This window comes from Apodemus sylvaticus, chromosome 14 (genome assembly GCF_947179515.1).
Source record: "Apodemus sylvaticus chromosome 14, mApoSyl1.1, whole genome shotgun sequence".
In the NCBI taxonomy this organism is placed as follows: Eukaryota; Metazoa; Chordata; class Mammalia; order Rodentia; family Muridae; genus Apodemus; species Apodemus sylvaticus.
The window spans coordinates 63,357,941-63,381,826 of NC_067485.1; the positions used below are offsets into that span (position 1 = coordinate 63,357,941).

At 39.8% G+C, this 23,886-nt stretch overlaps 1 protein-coding gene across 15 annotated transcripts in view; it reads right to left on the reverse strand.

The window, feature by feature from the left end:
- Positions 1–23,886, reverse strand: part of Mllt10 (MLLT10 histone lysine methyltransferase DOT1L cofactor) — a 135,469-nt gene that overhangs the window by 17,741 nt on the left and 93,842 nt on the right. For 14 of the 15 annotated variants that reach the window (XM_052157595.1, XM_052157594.1, XM_052157599.1 and 11 more), the window contains 3 exons: positions 21,575–21,619; positions 20,695–20,727; positions 6,428–6,606 (listed from right to left, as the gene is read on the reverse strand). In XM_052157595.1, coding sequence (XP_052013555.1) covers positions 6,428–6,606; positions 20,695–20,727; positions 21,575–21,619 — 257 coding nt within the window. The remainder of the gene's footprint in view (positions 1–6,427; positions 6,607–20,694; positions 20,728–21,574; positions 21,620–23,886) is intronic. The other variant, XM_052157597.1, reaches the window with a different exon arrangement.

The window sequence follows — 23,886 nt, forward strand, 5'->3', positions numbered from 1 at the left end:
ACAAATATATTTTCTATACAATGCAAAGCCCAACCAATCACAGAAGCTTGCCCTGACCCCATATAAGGGGCTGTGTCTTTTGGCAGGAAGCCAATTCTAATAACTGGAGAGCTCCTCCAGACTGTGACTCATTCCCTGCTAACCCCCGTCTGCAGCCTCTTCCTGGGACCTGTGCCAAACTTGCAACGCTGAGCCCTAAGTAGCCAAAGTGAAGAAGGCTGGCCAAAGGGCGGTGCAATCCAAGGTAATAAACTGCCTCCTCTGAGATGTAGACGCTCCCACTTTCCAGGAATATCATAACCTTAAGATGTGCCATTTTGGAAACAAGTCTCCTGTGTACAAAATACTGTACTTAACAGAAACCTTTTACTATGCTGAAACTATTTTCAGAATAAACAGAATCATTAATTGTTTTCATTCATAGCATAATTATTTTAGAATAAGCCCCCTTAAAAAGGACAGCAGTATTTCTAATATAATGAAGCAAGATTACAGCAGAAGAAATGCAGGGCCTGGTGACATGGGTAAGCTCAGAGGAGATTGATGATGTCAGTTATGACAAAGCACATGTTAGAGAATAAATTATTTCTATCAACTCTTAAATCAAGCAAGAGTATTTTGTGGCATTTAGACAATTTATTCAGTATGCAAAAAGACTGTAACTTTATAATCCATAATAGTGGTTTCTAAGATCCAGAACTCTGACTTTCTCCATTGATCCAAAGTATTTTTAGTTCATATTTAATATGTAAATACAATTTAACAACTTCTCTAATTTTTTCTCTTCTTAATGATATATATATAAAGTGTCAATAAGTTTATGCTATAAAGTCTTCTTTAATAATTGAGCTGACAGGGCTGGAGAAATGGCTCAGCGGTTAAGAGCACTGACTGCTCTTCTTCCAGAGGTCCTGAGTTCAATTCTCAGCAAACACATAGTGACTCACAACCATCTGTAATGAGATCTGATGCCCTCTTCTGGGGTGTCTGAAGAGTGACAGTATACTCACATACATAAAATAAATTAAAAAAAAATAATAATAAAACACACACACACACACACAAACTTAGTCCACAGTGGAAAACTAAGTGAACTTCAACCTAAAGATCAACACTAGATACTTAATATGTATTTAATTGCATGGACACCGAAAACACAATAAACTAAAATTTATGACACCCCGAGTCTGTGAGATAGGTCAGTGGGTAAGGGTAAGGCCACCAAGCTTGATGACCTGAGTCCCACGCCTATGACTCACTCACACAGTGGAAGGAGAACTGACTTTTCCAAGTCATGCTGACATTCACGTGTGTGCTGCGTCATACGTGTGGATGGAACTGGATAAGGATACATTTTTGAAAAATGATTTGGCCTCTCCAAAAGCAACCTTTGGGGAAGAGTAGTTACTCCTAAAATAAGCAGTAACAAAAAAATTGGAGAGGCATCAATATCACAGGGTACCAATACCAAGCCTCAGACACTAAAACTTAAAGTTTGAGACACACTTTTTAAAAATTAATTACAAGGAGAAACTTTATTGTGAAGAGGTTTCTGCATAGTGCAGGGAACAGGTGGGTGGGGAGGACTGGCAGGTAGGGAGGAGGAGTGGGCAAGGCAGGGCCTTAGCATTCTCCAACAGGGCACAGTCAGCCTATGGGTCTTTTTCCCCTCTGCTATCATCTGTTCTATAATTTACTAGCAGGAATACCTTTTCATTTCCAAGCTTCTTAAGAGATCCAATTCTTTTGTTGTTATTTTTGTTATTTAAGACAGGGTTTCTCCTGGCTGTCCTGGAACTCACTCTGTAGACCAGCAAGGCTGTCTCTGGCTCCTGAATGCAGGGATTAAAGGTGTGCACAGCCACTGCCCTGGCAGGTCCAAGTCTTATTAGAAATAATTTGTGAATGAGGGGCCCCTGCTGCTCTGCCAAGGGTTTCATATTTCTTGATAGCTTCACATTTAGAGGGTGGCATTTTCTTTCACCTTCAGCAAGCAAGCCCACTCTATATACAACAAAACAAAAGGCAGTGCTATACAATGACTGACCTGCCTAACGGCCTATTCTAAACTAGGAAAATCTATGTTTTACAAAATTTTATTTATTTAGGAAGCTGAGGCAGGAGAATTACAAGTTTGAGGCTACATAGAAAGATCTTGCCTCAAAAAGGAAAATAAATTTTCCAAAGAGAAAGTGTTATTACTAATTTTGCTGGCTAGGAAGGCATGAGTGACAAATTAAAGACTGTTATCCCTCCAAAATTATCTTTATTGCCAACAGCAAAAGAAAGCAGCATGATGGAGGCACGGGAAGTGCTCACAGCGCGCTCAGACAGCGGGCTGCGGGCCCGGGGTAAGGAATCCTGAAGCTCACTCCAGGAAAAAGCTCAGGAGGAAGAAGGAATATTTTATAATTGGATCCAAAGACTAAGAAACTAAAAAAAAAAAAAAAAAAAAAAAAGACTCATGAACAGTCATAAAAAGCAGAAGCAACTCCCTCAGGCAGTGTTCAAATTCAAGACAAATAAATAAAACTCAGTATTTCCTAAATAGACTAAGCTATCATCTTTAAAAAAATCTTAAGATCAAACTTCTCCTTCTGGTTTAATCTACCTATTAAAAGATTATCTTTTCTATTTTACAGTTCAGGTTATGAGCAGATGTGTCTGTTGTTCTGGCAAATGGTGACTACACAGAGCCCAGGCTTACTGTAAGGTCATTTGCTATACAGGGGGAAGGTATTTCTTAGGCTAACTGAAGACTCCAGAGCGATAAGAATTTGTGCCAAGTCTGTGATTTCTGGTTTCCCGTGAACTTGGATAAGATAAATTGCCAATTATACACTGATATTAATTTGGACAAATTTCCAAGAGTAAAAACAATTTCCAAAAAACACCATTAGATATCATAAATGCTCTGCTGTAAGTAATTCTTCATTCACAGTCTCTAGTATAATCCAGCAATTCTACTGAGGACAGTCACAGTTGTAATCTCAACACTAGCAAGACGGGTAGTACTGAGACACTGCAGGTCACCCTGGGCTATTCAAAGCTCTGACCTTCAGGACTATATGGCGGGTCTAACTCAGGAAAACAAAACACAACTGCAAAAACATACAAGACTAAATACAACTTAAGAATTAAAATGTTTCATAATATATTAAAATTGGGGTATCTTAAAATAATATATATAAAAATTAAGAATACATGCTTGAGCAGAGAGGCTGCTCTGAAGGAAATCTGAATGAACACTAGACAGAGACTGAATCAAGTTGTATCTATTCTTAACAATGATTTAAACTTCATACTTTGAAACACACTCTGAAAACAAACTCCACTTCTGAGTCAGCTTCCACCAGTGATGCTTTAATGCCCAGACGTGAGGACATGAAACCACATGCGGATGACTCTGGTCCCGTGAGCAGGCTGCCTGCTGAGGCTGTCTGTCTGTCAGGTTCAATGGTATCACTCCCATCACCCAGTGCCCCAAACTGCTCCCTAACTGTTACAAGCTTAGTGTATTCCAAATCATTGTTAAGGCTAATACTGAAATGTGTCACAATTGAGTGTCCAAACAGAAGGAGGATTAAAGTACAGTTAAACCATTACTAAACACCCTGTATGGGACAGAGGATTGGACAGAATAACCAATTCTGCATAGGTTTCTTAATTAGGTAGCCAACGTTACCACTTATCTTTTAGGGAGAAAATAGTGGAATTTGAAGGGCAATAGGAAAAGTTAATGGTACTCCAAAAATAACTTATTTATCCTTCACATATGATCAAATAAGAACGAACACATCATTTACCCTTGTATAAGGGTAAAGAGATCTACATTCACTACTACTGTACTCCTGACAGCCTATGCACAGAGTATTTATGATGATTATTCTGAAAAGAAAAATTTTAAAAACAAGTACAATATATCAAATAAGCTGAGGTTTAATACTTTGGGTTATGAAGTTTTTACAATTTTTCTTTCTTGCACATAATGTCACAGTGTCCGTTTCTAACTAAAAGCCCAAAGGAACCACTCTTGCGCCTTCAATGTCTATTTACCTGTCCTGACTTTTACCTTCTTCATCACTTCCCTTGGTGGTAATTTCTTAGGCATCAAAATAAGTCTGTTGATTTTATTTACACTGAGGGTCAGAAAAAGTAAGAATGATCCTAAATTTCTCTTCTAGCTCCACCCTAGCCACTAAAATTCTGATTTCATTAAATTATGCAGGAAAAACTGGCCAAACATCATTTACATTTCTATTCTCTCTATGCACATTTTAAAGTATCTGTCTGCCAAGAGAAAGCAGGGTTAGGGGTGTTTTATCTTGTTTTGTATTGGTAGTGCTGGGAGTGAACCCTGGCCCTTGTACATGCTAAGGTTCTTAATGTTCTTGCAGTCTTTTTTTTTTTTTTAGATTTATTTTTTTATTTTATTTTTATTTTTTATTTTTTTGGTTTTTTTAAGACACGATTTCTCTGAGAAATCGTGCCCTGGCTGTCCTCAAACTCAGAAATTGGCCTGCCTCTGCCTCACAAGTGCTGGGATTACAGATGTGTGCCACCACCGCCTGGCTTAAGATTTATCTTACTTATATGAATACACTATAGCTTAGCTGTCTTCAAACACCCCAGAAAAGGGCATCAGACCCCATTACAGATGGCTGTGAGCCACCATGTGGGTGCTGGGATCGTAACAGTTTGAGGCCAGAGCTAGTGCTTTAAATCCTGGGGGAAAAGGGGCGGCTGCACAGGAGGGCTCAGTGGTAAAGGCACTTCAGTCCTAGGGCAGGCATTTCCATCCTCACACACAAGTTGTCTCTTCCCTAAAGATGCACACTGGTTTGTGCTCATCAAAGACAAATAAACACACCCACTCACACAAATAATCTAATTCAAAGTGTGTGTGTGTAAGTAATTTAAGGACCCTAGAACTATTGCCATTAGAGTTGTCTGTCTACATGGCTTTCATAAACATTTAATTATTTGTTTTATTGATAAGATACAAGAGGGGGCTGGAGAGCTGCCTCAGCAGTTAAGAACACTGACTGCTCTTCCACAGGTCCTCAGTTCAATTCTCAGTAAGCATATGGTGGCTCACAACCATCCTTAATGAAATCCAATGTCCTCTTCTGGTATGTCTGAAGACAGCTACAGTGTACTTATATACATAAAATAAAATAGAATAAAAACATGATACAAGAGTATGGTTTTTCCTATTTGTCTCTTGTCTTTGCAATACTCATATTGCCAAGTCTGGCAGAGCTGACCAATGCTAGTTACTCACAAGTCTAAACCGCAGGTCATGCGTGCGAGGCCTGCTTAGCCCAAAGAACGAATCAAAGAACCCCAGGCAACCCAGTTGAGATAGACCCCACCTTAAAATAATTTAAAAAAAAAAAAAAGAAAAAAAAAAGGAAGCAAGCAAGCAAGCTCGAGGGATAGGTGAGGTACAGATCAGGGGCAGAGACTGGCTGGTAAATTCAAGCAGTGGATTCAAGAACTGAAAACTAAAATAAAGACCTTATAAATGAGGCTGCAGCCAGGCGGTGTGGCGCACGCCTGTGATCCCAGCACTCTGGGAGGCAGAGGCAGGCGGATTTCTGAGTTCGAGGCCAGCCTGGTTTACACAGTGAGTTCCAGGACAGCCAGGGCTGCACAGAGAAAACCTGTCTCAAAAAAAACCAAATCCAAAAAAACTTAAATAAACAAACAAACAAACAAACAACAGATAAAATAAAATAAATGAGGCTGCATATCAAGCTGCAGATCAGACTGTGGCAGAAAGGAGGGAAAAGTGATCAAAAGTTTATTGGTCAACACTTATTTCCCACCAGAAAAAAAGAGAGAAAAAAAGAAAAACTTGCAGTGTATGAAGGCATCATTTATTTAAAAAAAAAAAAAACTATTATATTTGGGAGAAGAGTCACTTTACACTTGGGGATTTTTAAATATTCGTTTTTATAATTTTATTATGTGTATTCTGGGTTTGTGTGTGTGTCTGTGTGTGTGTGTGTGTGTGTGTGTGTGTGTGTACACATGAGTGCTGACACCAAGAGAGGCCAGAAGAACCAAATCACCTTGGAGCAGGAGTTACAGGTGCATATGAGCCAGCAGATGTGGGTGCTGGCATCGGACTCAGGGTCTCTCCACAAGAACAGTGCACACTCTAAACCACTGAGTCATTCTTCCAGCCTGTATTCTCCTACATCCTCTCCTATGCTAATTAAACTAATTTAGACAAAACATTTCCAAATACTATTTGTGCTGTTTTAAGTGGTTAATAATAATGATAATGATGATGATGATGATGATGATGATAATAATAATCGCCAGCCCTAAACTGACTCCTACTTTTTCCTCCATTTTCTGACCTTTTGTTGGGGAGAATATCTCATATAACCAAGGCTGGCTCTGAGCTATAACATACCTGAGTTGTAGCAGCAGCAGGGGTTACAGATGACGCAGCTGAGGGGGAGAGAGCTCCCACCTGTTGCAAATGCCCAGATGACTGCTGAGGTATATGAGAGCTAGAGACAGGAGTACTAGATCCTGAACCAGACACCACGTTTGGAAAGGATACAGCTACATCATTGCTGTTATAAATACCTGCAACCAAAGAAATTTTATTTAAGTATCTTATAATTTATAAGTCAAATTGGTCAGACAAGATTTCTCCTTGATCCCTTCCCTACTAATAAATTTTAATTAGTGTTTAAAATTAAAACTAGGTTAGAAGAAACTAACACTAACTTTCCATAAAACATTTGTCTAAGAGCACCTCTCTCACTTTTCCCTTAGCAAGTATTTCTGTTAAACAAGCAACAGTTAGGCAAGGTTGGCACTTCTCAGAGCGCTAAAGGCTTCCATGACGAAGCAGCCCAAGGCTGTGTTTACCACCACATGGCGAGACATTCAGAATGCTTAGAACCCGAGAAATCATGGCCGAGAGGCTATAACATGGAAAGAAAACTTGTTCTAGAAATGATACAGGACTAATTTTGTTCGATTCGGCTTATCACAGCTGCAAGGACAGAGGCGACATCTGTTCTTGAACCAAGCAAGGACTGCCACAAATCTCTGAGAGGACAGAACATGGAAGACAAGGCAGCAGCCACCCTTCAATGCTGAAAACATGGGGACAAGAAAATGATGACAACTTGATACTTTTGTTTTCCATTGTTCTGTCAGGTAAAGCCACAAAGAAAAAGGAAGTGCGGATGTAGACGTCATCCCATCAAGAAGAGCCAGGAAGAGCAGTAGGAGGAAAGGCAGCCTCAGCATAAACTAGGCGGTGCTGGGCACCCCTGCCCCAGGCATTCTGGGGAAAGGATCAACAGATGTGTAAAAGCCTCACAGCGTAATGATGAGAAGCACAGTGCAGATCATTAGAACCATCATTTAAAAGAGAAATCTAGATCATGTAACTCAAACTCCAGCACACTCTCTCAGGGCTGAGAAGGTAAGGGCTAGTGGGGCCGGAAGGCTCACTGAAACAAAAATCTCTTAAGGTCAGGAGAGTAAAGCTAAGAGTGACAGAGCAGGGCACCTGATGGCCTCCTCCAGCCCCTGTGTACACAGGTGACCCTAGCTGCACATGAGGAAATACCAAGGGCACCCCTGCACACTCGCTCTGGAGAGGGAGAGAGAAGAGAGAGAGCGCACACACATACACACATGTGCGCGCGCGCGCGCGCGCACACACACACACACACACGCACACACGTGTGCACACACACACGCACAAAGAGCAAAAGAGGCTGACCCCAGTGAGGAAGGATTCTGCCCCACAGAAACGTGCAAATGCAGAGTCACTTTTGTCAACGTCCCAATGTGTAAGAAGTGGGTAATGCTCCTGGTACAGAATGCGAGGCCAAGGTTGCTGCAAATATTTTCTGATCTGACAGTCTCCTGGACAACAAATTACCTTCTCCAGTATGTCAGTAAGTATGCAACTGAAAAATCTATTTTAACCACAAAGGGAAGAAAGGAGGAAGTGGAGGGAGGGAACCAAGAAACCCTGATTTAAATAGGACAAAGAAGGAATGTCAATATTAAAGTAATTAATATTAACTAGTGTTAACACTGAGCGGGAAAGAAGGCTGTGGCTGTGTTGCTAGGCCAGCACTATGACCGGAACGTGATCTTCAAAACCCATGCACTTGAATACCAGGGCTGTAAGGAAGACACAGGAGGGCCAAGCCAGGCCTTCTATCACAACCGCAGAACTCCAGGTTCAGCAAGAAACTGTCTCAAAAATTAAGATGGAAAATGATAGTGAGAAGAAAGTGACTAAAGAACATACTATCGGCTCTGGCCCATGTGTGTATGTATGTATGTATGTATATATGTATGAATGTATGTATGTATGTCTCTCATGTACTATACCTGTAGAAGATAATAATAATTAGTATATTATATTGGTTTATCAGTGGGATTTATGTAATTCTAAAGAACAGAAATATTGATTCATAATTATAAAAACACATACCACCTTCTTCAAACAGAAAAACAGAGAAATAGGACACTTTAAAGGCTTTACACCTAAAATTTAGGTTTTTCTATCATTTTTGAATCAACAGTTTCTCGAGAAAAAATGATGTATTCATTCTGCAAATATATGAGAACTCACTGTTTCTCAGACATTATTCTAAACCTTGGGTAGCATTATTCAAGCTAATATGGTGTCTGCTTTCAAGAAACCTGGCAGAAATAAGAATTACAGTGACCCATCATAGACCCTGGAGCCCGTCCTGAGCAGAGTGGGGCGAATGCACACAAAGGGTACTATCTCCCTCAGAGAGCTCAGGAAGACTATCTGCATGAGCAGTCCTGCACAACAGCCTGGGAAGGCCAAGTTCCTCCTGGAATGAACAGCACCTCCACACAGGTGTCTAAGAGCACTATGCAACCCTGAAGGATGGGCTGAGGAAGAAACCTGGCAAAGAGCCAGCATGTGTGGGCACCGTCTACAGACCTGTGCAATACATACAGCAAGAAAACCAATGGCAAAGCAACAGCAATAAACGTTCTCACTTGGACAGTAAGAATTCACTGCTGTTGTCAATACTGGGGGGATCGTGCAAAACCTAATTCACTGGCAGCAGACTGTGGTGGTAACTGGGAGGAGCCAAGACAACGCTGCTGAGGAATGAACAGACTCAATCGAGGCAACGCTGCTGAACAAACATTACCAAGTTCGTGGGACTTGGTGACTAAGTCGACCTGAAAGGGGGCACAGTCCTCAATAATTCCTAAGCACAAGTCAGCGGATGAGGGATCCCTGAAGCCAGAACAGCAAGGAAAAAAATTATTTGCTTTCCATATACAGCTAACCGGTTTTACATATAAGCAAAGGTAATGTAAAGAAAATGACACCTATAGTTCTTGTATTTTACCAGAAATATTTTCCATGTAAATCTTCAATGTTATCTAAAAATGTTTACATTAATTCCACCTTCAATCAACTTAGAATTATCTTTATGCCTATCATTTTATCTATATAATTTCCATGATAATATTTAATTTTAACATGTTTTTCTATATATTTCTTCAATTTTTATCAGAAATATTTTCCATGTAAATCTTCAAGTTTATCAGAAAAAGTTTATAATTCCACTTTCAATCAACTTAGGAATAGTTTTATGCCTACCATAATTATATCTATATAAAATTTTCCATAATAATCTTCAATTCCAACATGTTTTTCTACATTCTTCTATAATTTTATCAGAATATCCTCCATGTAAATCTTGAATTCTATCATGAAATGTTTCTATCTCATATTAATTTAGCAATGTTTTACATGTCCTTCCACTTTACTCTTTAATTTTCCATGAAAATTGTCACTTTTAATGTGTTTATCTAAAATATTTTTCATGTAAATCTTTAATTCTATCATAAAGTGTTTTTACTCTGCTTTGAGAGAGAGAGAGAAAGAAGGAAAGAGAAAGAAAGAAAGAAAGAAAGAAAGAAAGAAAGAAAGAAAGAAAGAAAGAAAGAAAGAAAGAAAGAAAGAAAGAAAGAAAGAAAGGACACCTCATCACAGTCACAATCACAATGGTGTCATCAACAAAACAAACTCTGGCTTGGGATGCGGAGAAAGAGGAAGCGTACTTCTTGGTGATGGAAAGGTAAACTTATCATTATGGAATCACTATCATGTGACCCAGCTATACTATACCACCTCTTTGGAATATATTATAGTCCCAGAACTGAGTCAGCATACCATAGAGACTCAGTCATCGATGTTCATAGCTGTTCCATCCTAACAGTCAAGAAAAGGAATACGCCTAGACCTTCATTAACAAATGAAGAAATGATGAAAAAATGTGCTGCACATATACACAAGGGGGTGGTTTGGGGAGTGGGGTTGGAGACAGGGTTTCTCTGTGTAGCCTTGGAATTCACTGAGTGTCCTGTACACTGTGTGTCACTCTATAGACAGTATGGCTTCAAACTCAGGGATCCACCTGCCTTTCTCTCCAGCTGCTGGAATTAAAGGCTTGCACTACTGCTACACAGAAACACAAAAAAAATTTTTACAGTCATTAAAAAAAATGAAAATCAAGAATATAGAAAAATTAATGTAACTGGGTATCATAATATTGAATGAAATAAACTAAACTGAAAAATACCGCGTAGTTCCTCTTAAGTGGAACTTAGATCTAAAGGGTTTTTTGTTATTGTGTGTGTGTGTGTGTTGTATGTGCATTCGTGCGAATGTTTATGTATGAAAAAATGAAAATTAAGAAACCAGCTTGCCAGACTGTGGTGGCGCATGCCTGTAATCCCAGAACTTGGGAGGCAGAGGCAGGTTGATCTCTGAGTTCAAGGCCAGCCTGGTCTACAGAGTAAGTTCCAGGACAGCCAGGGCTACACAGAAAAACCCTGTCTCAAATGATTCCCACAGTCTTGGAGATTCCTGTGGGCATAACACTCCTACACAATCTAGACACGATGGGTGAGCATGGAGCCCCAAGACCTTGCCCCCACCAGCAGGAGAGCCAGCAGCTAAAGCATTGTTACACAAACTTAACAACTTGAATTCAATCCTCAAAACCCAAAGGAATATGAGAAAACTGACTCCACAAAGTTGTATTCCTACCTCCACACATCTATGCTGGTGACATTTAAATGCACAAACAATGAAGGGGCACAGTGAGGTGTGTCTTTAAAAGGCAGCATACACAAGTCTCAGAACCATATGCACAATAAGAGTAATCTTATGAACTTTAAAACTGACTTTCTGCTGTCTTTTAAGTAGTGAATATTTAGAAAAGCACAAATTTTGTAGAGAAAACTAAATGTTTAGGTTCTATTTGAAAATGAAACACTTTAGCTGGGCGTAGTAGTGGTGTACACGTGTAATTCCAATCTATGGGAGGCAGAGACAGTAATTCTCTGAGTTCAAGGTCAGACTGCTCTACATAGTGAGGTCCAGGACAGCCTAAACTATACAAAGAAACTGTCTGGGGGTGAAAAACAAACAAAGAAACAACAACGCAAAACAAAACCAAAACAAAAAACCAACAGAGGATCTATCAGAAGTAGCTGATGTACTGTGCACTACTATCTGGCTCGCTGTCGACCGGATGTCGACTTTTCCACGCCCCAAGCGGCTCACTCATGTCGCCCATCCTGCCCCTAACAATAATACAGGGTTTCCCACACATATGAAGACAAGGATCAAAACCAAAGAAGAAAATTACAACACCTAGGGATTTCTCAGAATGATCAAGGGAAGGCAACCACAGAAAGAACCTGATGGAGTATTATTCAAAAGATAGACATACAAAAATAGCAAAGCAAGAGACAAAAGTAGAAAACAAGAGATCTTATTCAAGCAAACCCAAAAGAAAGATCAAACACATCTACCAATGGTCATTTAAGACCAGAGTAAAAAGCCAATGAAGTGTAACAACAAATCATGGAACAATGGCTAACACTTAACAATGTAGAGGCTGGGAAGAAGAATCCATCAGTAAGCGGTTGCCATACACACACAAACAATTGAGTCCAGTCCCCATAACCCCTGGGGTTCTGCTACCATGTAAAGGCCAGCTACCATGTAATTCCAGCAGGAAAGAAGTGGAGATATGAGCGGCCAAAGTCTTGCTGGCCAGTCCAGCCAAATCTCAGGGCCCTGGGTCCTGTTTCCAAAAACAGGTATAAACAGACTGAGGAAGACACCCAACATTAGGCATAAATGTTCATGCACACAGACACAGACATACGAAAACATGACATGAGAGTTTGGTGATGTTAGAAGAGAAACAGCACTTTTAGCAGAATGAATATTTATAAACAAAAGACGACTGAGAAAAAGGCATGTATACATGTGTGCTGCAGTGCATGCATGTGTGCCATATATGTACAGGAGCCAAGGAAGGTTAAAAGATGGGGCCAGATTGCTTGGAACCCCAGTTACAGACGGCTGTAAGATGCCATGTGAGTGCTAGGGACTAGCGCGAGTCTTATAAGTGCTTGTAACATCAGACACATGGCTCCAGCCTAAAAAGACAAAACTCAATGTGGATTATTCCAGTTTATTCAACAAATGTTAGCTTTCTATATAAGAAAATATATAAAACTGCAAAGAGAATTTTGCCTTCCTATTATCACATTTATAATTGGTAGAGCTAGCCAAGGTGGTCGGTGCCTGTAGTCCCAGAATCAGGAGGCAGAGGTAGAAGGATTATAAATTCAAGATGATGGGTAGCGGTGGTGCATGCCTTTAATCCCAGCACTTGGGAGGCAGAGGCAGGTGGATTTCTGCGTTCGAGGCCAGCCTGGTCTACAGAGTGCATACCTATGAAGTGAAAAGGGCCCTTTCTAAACAAAAGATGCACTCTGCTGGATCACAGAAAGGTCGTGAAGGTGGATCTTGCAACCCTTTTAATTTTAATCTATGGGTTGTAGAGGAAATGCTGGAGGTGGTGGAGGAAACTTTGGTAGCAGAGGGGCTATGTTGGTTGCGGAGGTAGTTATTGAGGTGGTAATGGTAGATTAATGGATTGGGAGATGATGCTGTTAACTATGGTGGTGGTCCTGGTTACAGTAGTAGAGGAGATTATGGCAGTAATGGACCAGGATACAGAAACCAGGGTGGTAGATGTGGTAGTGGAGAAAGATATGATGGTTACAATGAAGTAGGAAATTTGGGTGGAGGTAACTATGGTGGTGGTGGGAACTATAATGACTTCGGAAATTATAGTAGGCCGCAACAATCAGATTGTGGGCCCACGAGGGTGGGCAGCTTAGGTGAAAGAAGCTGGAGCAGTCCCTATGGTGGTGGCTATGGGTCTGGTGGTGGAAGTTGTAGTAGGTACGGTAGCAGAAGGTTTTAAAGTAAAACAGAAACAAGCTACACTTCATAGCAAGTGAGGGAGAACAAAGACTTGTCAGGAAAGCTGGAGGATATGTTGAGACCGTCTTCCATTAGAAGGACTGTAATCTGGAGGAACGATGGCCCACAGTCAGTAGTCACTGCAGCTTACACAGGAAACCCTTCCTGTTCAGGACCACCATAGCCTCACTTGACAAAAAAATGCAGCTACTGATTAATGCAATGTAGTGCCAGTTAGATGCACATTCCTGAGGTCTTTCATCTGCTGTAGCTTTGTCTTTCTTTTCACTACATTGGGTATAGTGCCCTGTAAACTGTGGTAGTAGGACCAGGAATAAAAAATTAAGGAATTTTTAACTTAGACAGACAGACAGACACACACACACACACATATACACAGAAAGATGGGAATATATCAAGATATAGGACCAACTGCCTACCATACATACACAAAGCTCAGGACTGAATTACCAATTCTGCAAAAACAGGAGGAAAATTAAAAGAAAGAAAAAAAAAGACAAACTTAGCGTTGGGGTTGAGAAAACACAATATTTTTTTTTTTTGAAAGAGAAATAAATAGCAACACTTCCATTAATGTGGGAGAGAAGGTGTAGTGGGCATTAAATTCTCCCCTATAACCCAGTTGTTTATATTCTGGTCATTTTGATACTTTGATGGGCTTTGAAGACTGAACTAAACATACTGAATAGTTGAGTCTGAAATAGACTAGACATAATCATATGAACCTTTAAGAACAAAAAGCTGCTGAAAGAGTCCATGGGAAATGTGGCTAAAGAGAGAATGAGAACGTACTGACCAGTTTTCTGTCCTCATCTACAGTTTATATACTCAACACAGCTCGAGTCATCTGGGACAAGGAGGTTCACCTGAAAGAAATGCCTCCATAATTTAATGGTGGTTCTTAAATGCTTTAGCCTCCCTTTAGCCCATCACCCACTAGAGTTATGGGAAAGAAAGGGTAGGGAGAAGCAGAGCTGTTTAGGAAAGATTTTTGAAGCAGATCCTGTCTGTGTTGTCAGGAAAGAGTTGAGCTCACTCAGTCCACTCACAAATACTTCACAGATACACCAGCAATCCAGTTTGGTAGTGTCTGGATAGCAGCACTTCCACTAACTAGTAGAGAGAGCCAGGCTTGTTGAGCAAGTCAGCAGGAGAGACCCGGAGGAAGGCCAGGAGAAGCTCTCGACTGGGGCTCGCTCTCTCAGGGAAGCGAAGAGACCAATACCTGTTGCACAGCTAGCTCTAGAGGAAGCCAGGCTCAGCCCCTGTCACTGTCCACAGAGCCTCTTTATACGCCCTGCAAACAGCACATGTCTGCTACAGGCCTTACCTCAGCACACATAATTCAATCAATCAACAGGGCACACTACCACAAACTTTTGGGTGTGCTTTTCACTGTGAGTCCCGACCGACAAATGGAGCTCAAATATGCAATGTAGGGCAGACAGAACATGCTGGTTGTTAGTAAACAGTCTCTCATCGCATGTCCTTTCACGTGCTTGCTTTAGTATAAAGAACATCCTCTCTTCTGTGTCTGCTTCAAAGAAATGCTCCTTCAGAAGTCTGCCTAAGTCTTTAATCCATGTACACTTCAGGAAAACACTCCTTTAAGTGTCTGCCCCAGCAAAACACCATCGAACACAACTGACTCTCCAAAGAACTTTTAAATTTCCACTTCATCCATGAAGATGGTGCCATCTCTGGGCAGGTGGTCCTGTGTTCTAAAAGAAAGCAGGCTAAGCAAGCCATGAGGAGCAAGCCAGTAAGCAGCGCCCCTCCATGGCCTCTGCAGCAGTTTTGACCTTGTTTGAATTCCTGTCCTGGCTGGCCTCCTTTGATAGTGGACTACAGTGTGGAAGTATAAACATTTTCATCTCCAACTTGTTTTCTGGCATGGTGTTTCGTCACAGCAATAGTGACTAGTTGTAACTAAATAGATTCTTCAGAAAGGAAAGGTAGGGAAAGTCTGAGAATTCAATTTACTTTTCCTTGCTGCAAAACAAAGATGCAAAACCATTAAAAAGGCTCTGTGAGCCCCCGCTGGGGTTTAAGGTGAAAGTCAGTAGATACAAACTACCTTTAGTACTATAACTGCAAACAGAAACCAGGGTGAGACGCGAGGCGCCTTTCTTTCCAGAGTCTCCTGATATACTTACTACTATATAATATATAGTATATACTTATACTATACTAGATTTCAGCCATTTGAAAGTCTAAACACAAAATAACAGCAAGAACAACCAACTGCCAATGTATTTCATATGAATAAAGTAGATAAAGTAGAGAAGAAGAAACTAAACAAAAGTTATGTGTCCATTAAGCTGTTAAATGTTTATAATCTGTAATGGCAACAGGTCCGTAAAGAAACTAGGGGTAGAATCAAAACGGGAGGGAGGGGCTGAGGAAGAACAAGCATTCAAAGAGACACAGAGTGAAGACAAAGACAACACAGAAAACTCTGTGAAATGACAACAAAAACAAACATTTTAAGAATTACGGTAAATCTTGAAGAATAGCAAGAAATGGGTCTCAACATTATCTCATGTCTTATTCTGCAAATTAATCATCATAAAGGGAGAAATTTACATTAGAAAAAAGCTTATAAACAGTTAATACTATGCAATGAAAAGAACTGTCTCTATCATATTTCTCCTCAAAAGCAAACAGCCTGACTCTGGGATGGGGGCAGCAGGAAATACTGAGCACATACATGATGGTGGCTATTCTGGGTTGTCAACTTAAGTACATCTGGAATTAACTAAATCCACGGGACCAATGCCTCCTCCTGCCATGAGGGTCACAGACACTCCCCTCCCCTGTCAAACTGTAAGCAGGCCCCACAATTAAATGCTTTCTTTTAAAAGTTGCCCTGGTCATGGTGTCCCTTCACAGTAACAGAAAAGTAACTGAAAGAAAGGCTCATCAGATAATGGCACTTGCTTCCGATCCTGAAAACCTAACTTCTATCTCTAGAACCTATAAAGTAGGAGAGACCCAGTCCTACTACCTGTGTGCCTCCTGACATGGGCACAGAAACAACAGGCACAGATACATAAATGTGAAAATACTAACTAGAGAGCAGAGAACAGGTGAGGATAGGGAACAGGTGAGGATAATAAAATGTATCTAGCATGAAATCAGAAGAGGACTTTGGGGAGGGAGGGAAAAACAGACAGCAACAAATAGGGCCAGAGAATTGGGCAGGATCAGCAAGAACAGGGGATGTGTGAAAATTTCACAATTAAAAAAAAAAAAAATCACTGAACAATAATTAAAAAAAAAAAACCTAGAGAGGGTATTCGGAAAGCTAACCATCCCATTACACGGGATGCTCTCACGGGCTCCCACCGTTCATGCCATCCGTTACACGGGATGCTCTCACGGGCTCCCACCGTTCACACCGTCCCGTTACACGGGATGCTCTCACAGGCTCCCACCGTTCACGCCGTCCCGTTACACGGGATGCTCTCACGGGCTCCCACCATTCACGCCGTCCCATTGCACGGGATGCTCTCACAGGCTTCCACCCTTCACGCTGTCCGGGTTTCACTTGCCGCTCTTTCCATCTGCTCACTCCATCTAACAGCCTTGTCTTGAATCTTAGACCCTTTCCCTAGAAGTTTCCCTCTCAGTACAAAGACTTCACTATTTTAAGATAAACTTTACACAACAGAGCATGGTGGTGTAAAAATCTGTAATCCCAGCGTTTGAGAGGCTAAGAAAGAAATATAACGAGAGTCTAGAAATCCAAGACCAGCCTGAGGAAGTTAACTCTTGTCTTTAAATAATATCCAAAGCAAGTAAAATAAAAATTAATCTGATGTCTTTGTCCCCTCTATTATTTTTTCCAATTACGAACAAGAGTTTTTCTACCATCACCTCTATAGGAACAACACTCTTTCTGCACACGTGCAATTGTTGTGTTACATAAGAGTAAATTAGTGCCTTCTTCCACTCCACCACCACCACCCCAGAAATTGCTACTAAATTCACTGACAACAATAAGTTTGTTTTTGTTCTCGGTTTGTTAGAGGAGGCAGGTAGAGGGTTGGCTGACTTTCACATTTCTCTTTGGATCGCCATAAATCTGGCTATATTATTAACAAAATTCTATTAAGTTCTGTCTTGGAATTAAGTTTGTTCAATTCTTATGTGCAATGATCAAAAGAAGCTTCCTATAACACTAGCATACTATGTTTTTTTTTCTAACTCAATCAACTACTTTGGATTTACTGATTTAAAAGCTAATGCTATTATTTTTCTTATGTTCTGAATCAAGTATCAGTTATTACTAGCATCTTGCACAGTCTGATTTGTGGCTAATTTTATATCAGCTTGACTAAAGATAGAGTCATCTGGGAAGAAAAAACCTCAGTTGAGAAAATGCTCCCACCACAATGGACTCTGGGCAAGCCAACGGAGCATTTTCTTGATTGATGATGAATGTGGGAAAGGCCAGCTTACTCTGGGCAGTACAGCCCTGGGTTAGGACTCCTAGGTAGGCTGAGCAGGGCAGGAAGAACAAGCCAGGAAAAGGGGCTCTGACACGGTTTCTGCATTAGGTCCTGCCTCCAAGTTTGTGTCTTGAATGGCTGCCCTGATTTTCCTGGTTAATACTTGGCATCTGAGAGTTACAACTCTCAGCTGAAATAAACCATTTCCTACCCAAAGTTGCTTTTTGCTATGGTGTTTTATCAAAGCAGCATGAAAGTAACTGAAAGTAACTAATGCAGCCTGCATAACTACACCTGAGTGGGGCTGACTAAATGCACTAAGTCTGGAAATGACGGACTGATTATCTCTACCAAAAGGCTAACTGCTATGAGCAGACAGGTCAAATGCTAGGTTCTCGGCACAGCTTATCCATCAAAGGTAATTTTCCTTTACTCTACTATTGCAGATCATAGCATCTTAATACTATTTCTTCAAAATGCTATTAATAAACATATTTATCTCATGTTAAATTGCATTCCACCAAAGCAGGATACATTTATACTATGCATTTTCCCAAAAACTTAATAATAATCTCCTACATGGAAATAAAATTGATGTTTATTTATCAAATGGAGGAGAGTCTTGATGAAAAAGGTTCTGTATATTTACAGAATCTTGTACTGATAAGTGTTATCTATGTGGAAACTAAGGATTCTTTGGAAACTAAGTGGATAGTGATACCACTCTCTAAATCACAACACTTATTTTTACTCCCTATCAATCTAGAAGGATATAACCTAAGAATTAATGATTTAAGGGTGCTGTATGCTTTACAACATGATCCTTCTCGCAACACATATACAGACGGCATCATAAAGAAGGAAGCAGACAATGAAAACATAGCCAGACACATAGCCCCCAACCAGCACTGGGAGAGTAGAAGCAGGACTAACAAGGATGGCATCAAGGTCATGCTTAACCACACAGACTACATGAGACCCTGTCAACAATGATGAAAAGGGGTGGGGGCTGGGAGGAGGTGGGAGGAGGTGGGAGGAGGAGGAGGCAGGAGGACGAGGAGGAGGGGAAAATCCAAATAGGGTTAAATGGAAAGAGCAGTAATGGAATGTTTAGATGAAAATACTATGAATAGCATTTCCATAGTTACAGACCAAGTACTTAATGTGGCTGAAATAAAAAAACTGTCACTAAATAGTTAATGAACAAAACTAACACAAAAAACAGTAATGCTGGGTGACTACGATCAAGTCAATAACCAAACCTGATATATGGTGCCTTCTATGGAAAACCGCTAACAACACAAGGGTAGACATCTAGAAGCCTCTCTGTAAACTGAGCAATAAGACAAAGAAGACTGTGCGTGCTTCCCAATTCTATCTGGCAGACTGGAAAGAACAGACACGGCATTGCTTAAAGGTAACGGGATTCCAGAGACAAGTTTCTGGGGACTAGCTATATATAACTGTGAGGGAAAAACCACTACTACTCTTCTTAAAGATTAGAAAGCAAGTGAACAGAAAAAATGTCTTCCAGACACGATGGTGTGCAACCCAACTAGTACATACTTATCAGAAACTTGTGAAAAAAGGAGTCTGAAACTTTCCATCAAAAACAAATACACACCTGTAGTACATGTGTGCACACAACACCTTCACACCACAGACAGACAGACAGACAGACAGACACACACACACACACACACCCTACTTAGGAAGCAACAAAATGACCAAGTGGATAGGAGCACTTACATACACATATTTTTTTTAAATAAAAAAAGGAAACAAAATGGTAAACGACAGTACGGTTAACCTGACTTTAAGATTACCCAATACACAACAAACCAAACCTCCAGTTACTCTAGTGATAGGCATTTTTTCTTATCCGTAGGGCTAAAAATACATTTTTAACCAAAAGAAAAAAAAAACTAATTACACTTGGAAAAAGGGAAAAGTCATCATAGATTAAAAATTCATTTGCTGGAAATCCATTTATCATTTGCATTTACAGCTAAGAAAAGGTTCATTCATGTCTGTTCTCTGTAATACAGTATGAAAGAAACAGAAGTAAGAATTCTCTCTCAACCCCACCTGCTAAAACTCACATTAATAGTATTAATACTGGGAAGAAACATTTTCAAGGTCAGCAAGAAGGCTCAGCAGGTAAACGCACTCACTACCAAACTGGACAACTGATTTAATCCAGGGAACTTGTGGGAGAGAGAATGGACTCCTCAAAATAATTAAAACACTTGCCCACTTATAAATGAAACATAATTTTTAAAAAAAATTAATGTAAAAATGTTACAAAAAGTTGGAGAAACTAAAGAAACCCCCACACACTCTGCAATAATAACCATCATTATAATTACACTTAAAATGAAAAGTGACAGAATTTGCCTTAAATGCTAACTTAGACTCCAAAGGAACAGATGTGACCACACAGTGAAAACTGGTCCCCATATAGATAGTTTGAAATACTTATTCACTACATGAAGTAAAGTGTTAAAATAAAACTTTCTGAAAAAAAAACCTCACAATCTACATTGTGGTTAAAACCAAGTTCCTGTTGTTTTTACTTTAATCCCTGCAATTACTAATACATTCGTAAGAAAGGTCCTGAAAGAAGTAGACTATTTGCAAACATAGAACTTTCAGAAACGTAAAATAATAAATGCTGACTGATGAACCTCACTGGCTGATCACACCTCCGAAGGCAGGCTACAGAGCTTTTACTGACATGCAGAACAATTAATTGGCTCCCTGGAGCACTAGATATCATCTAAACGATAGGCCATGCTAACTTTGATTGAGCTTTTTGATAAAAGGCAACGTTTGTGAGAAGTGAACCACCAGAGAAGATCTAATAAAACTTACCATTGTGTATTGCATTCAGCAACTCTGAGAAGGCTTTTAAGTAAGGAAAAAAGGATGTCAGGTTAAGATCATTCTCAAACACACAAAAGAAAAACACAGGCACAGACTGAATCAGCTAAACAAAATCTCAGTATGTCTACCAAATCTATTGCTATTATTGTTATTATTATTATTGTTATTATTATTATAATTAAACTAAAAGCTTTATTCATTATTCCATAGTATAAATCCTTAAATATCATATATGTCATTTACTAGCACGCAGCTTAGTAACTGAGATAATATGTTAGGTTCACTGTCACAATGGTGACACTTTCTTTAGTATATTTTTGAAAATTGCTTTAAAAATGGTATCAACATAGTATCTCTTTAGGCATCTACACAGTACCTCTACAGGATTTAATAACTTAATGCACAATCTAAAGTTATAAAATAAAATTTCATTATACCTTCTAACACTGTCAAACTTTTATTTTCACATTCTAAACTTCAATATGTTTCAACACATAAGTCCAAACACAAAGCTAACAAATATATAAATACTGAAAAAATATATTTACATTAAGGCTAAGTGGCACCCAAATACTGAAAACAGCATGTCAGTAAGGGCAGAGGTCACAATTCTAAAACATAATTACCATAGTAAAAAAAAAAAAAAGTTGGAATTTGCAATATTTAACTATAATAAAGATTCTAAACACAAGAAAAAGCAGTATATAAAGTCATCTTTGTAAGAGAAAAAATCTACAAAATAAAAATCTAATGGATTTTGGAAAAAAAAAAACCTGAGACCTTCAAAGGTATACCCGTTAACACATCAGAAAAGGTACTGAACTACGCGCCAGAAGGCCCGGGCTACTAACCCAGCTGGACAACTTACTAGTTGTTGGACAAGCTCCATCATGCCGATACTGCATGGAAATTTCTGTGGATAAAGAAAAAAAGAAAATTAGCAAAGAAATTGCTATAAACTTAAGGGCAGACAAAGAAAAAAACAGGACAGAAAAATGGGGGGAATTCATGGCAAAGTCCACTTGACAAGACAAAGCAGACCAAGAAAAACAAAAATTAAACTCTAGTATTTGGTATATAGGAGGTAAAACGCACACATAATTATCACAAATATTGATCAGATAGTTCAAGAATACATATGTATATGCATAAAGAGTAAGAAAAATATATATGGACTTACATATCAAGTCCATTAGCAAGGACCTGAGAATAAATGTGTTTGTGACTACTACCAGGGTCATAAACTACAGTCACCTGGGAAAAGAGTCTCAACAACGGATGGTCTACATTGGTTGGCCTGTGGGCCTGGCTGTGGGATTGTCTCATGTCTTAAGCGATGTGGGAAACTTAATTTTCATGCTGCATACCACTACTCCTGAGACAAGGAGTCCTGAACTATGTGTGAGTTGGAAACCCCAAGCTCAACACAAACAATAAGCATGCCTTTCATTTCGCTCTGCTCTGGCTCGCTCTCAGAACTTCCTGGCTTAACCTCCTCCACGATGCTAAGGCTAAAACCTGAGAGCATAAACTGGACTAAGCTCCTTTCCCCCCTTAAATTGCTTTGGGTGAATGTCAGGGGATAGCCGTGTGTGTGTGTGTGTGTGTGTGTGTGTGTGTGTGTGTGTGTGTGTGTGTACAATTGGGTGAATGTCAGGGGATAACATAACACCTTGCTCGAGTCAGGGTCTCTAGATGTCTCCTGCTGGATACAACTGCTGGTACATAAGGCTACCAGGCCTGAGAACTAACTTCTGGGGACCCTGTTTCCTTCCCACCTTGCCAAAGGTGAACTGGAACTGCAGATGCCTATTATCACATGCTGCTTTACTAGGAACTCTACCTCATGCTTGCAAGGTAAATTACTTGACCCCTGGGGGGAGGGCACAGCTAGTCAGTGATCATAACCTAAAACTTTATCTACAAGAAATGTCTTGTGATCTCTTGTGCTCTGTTACTATAGGCTGAATGAGGCAACTTGTTTGTCTTCCATTAAAAAAAATTGAGAAATAAATAATAAAGACCAAAAATAGTCTAAAATGTCCTATTTCTTCACCCTGGACCTCACCCTCAATAATCTCATCCAACCCCATCTACAAAATCATCACCAGCTCCAACTGTGACTCAATTAGAATCAATCTTAAATAAATATTTATGTCCTTTTCTTCAAATATTGTTGATTTTTTTTTTTTTTTTTTTTTTTTTTTTTTTTTTTTTGTGTTTTGGATTTGGTTTTTTCAAGACAGGGTTTCTCTGTATAGCCCTGGCTGTCCTGGAACTCACTCTGTAGAAGAGGCTGGCCTCAAACTCAGAAATCCGCCTGCCTCTGCCTCCCAAGTGCTGGGATTAAAGGCATGTGCCACCACAGCCCAGCTTGTTGAACTATTTTTAATTCTTACTCCAAAGTATGACTCCTAGTCTTTTCCAACTTAATATAAATTTTACAGATACAATGACATATACTGCAGCCTAACTAAAGGCACTTGAAGGGCATGTACATTACACAGGACACTGAGGTTGTACACATGCTATACACTCAGTGCTGACTACTGTGTTAACTCCACTTTAATAAGGCAATGTTTCACATTATGTTCACTGTGCTATCAGGAGAAAGTAACAAACACAACTGACAGTACCTAACCTCACTGAAATACTGTGGCAGTTGTGCATATCTAACCAGTGCTTCCAAAACTCATGCCACCATAACTAATTAATTTCTCATCCCATTACAAAAGACACAGCAAGAGACAGAAGGAAAGGGAAGAGAAGGGAAGGGGCTACAGCACTTTTAAGGCAGGGTCTCAACTATACCGGCCCTGAGATGACCTAGAACTTCCTATGTAGATCAGGCTGGCCTTGAACATACAAGAGATTCTCCACCTGCCTCTGCCTGCTAGGGATTGAGGGAATGTACCACCATACCTGGCTTCTTCCTATTTCAGAGGATTACTTGCAGTAAATTTAAAATTTACCCCAAAGGAAAAATTACCTTTTTTATATCAAAACAATGTTATATTATTTGTTTTAAATTTTTCCTGTATTCCATTGGTTTCAGATGACTGACAGTTATATTATCTGTTGAATTTCATTGAATTTCTGTTGAACTCAGAAATCTACCTGCCTCAAAATCTCTTAAAAACTGTAAATTAGTTATGTTTTAGCCCTATTAATCTAAAGATA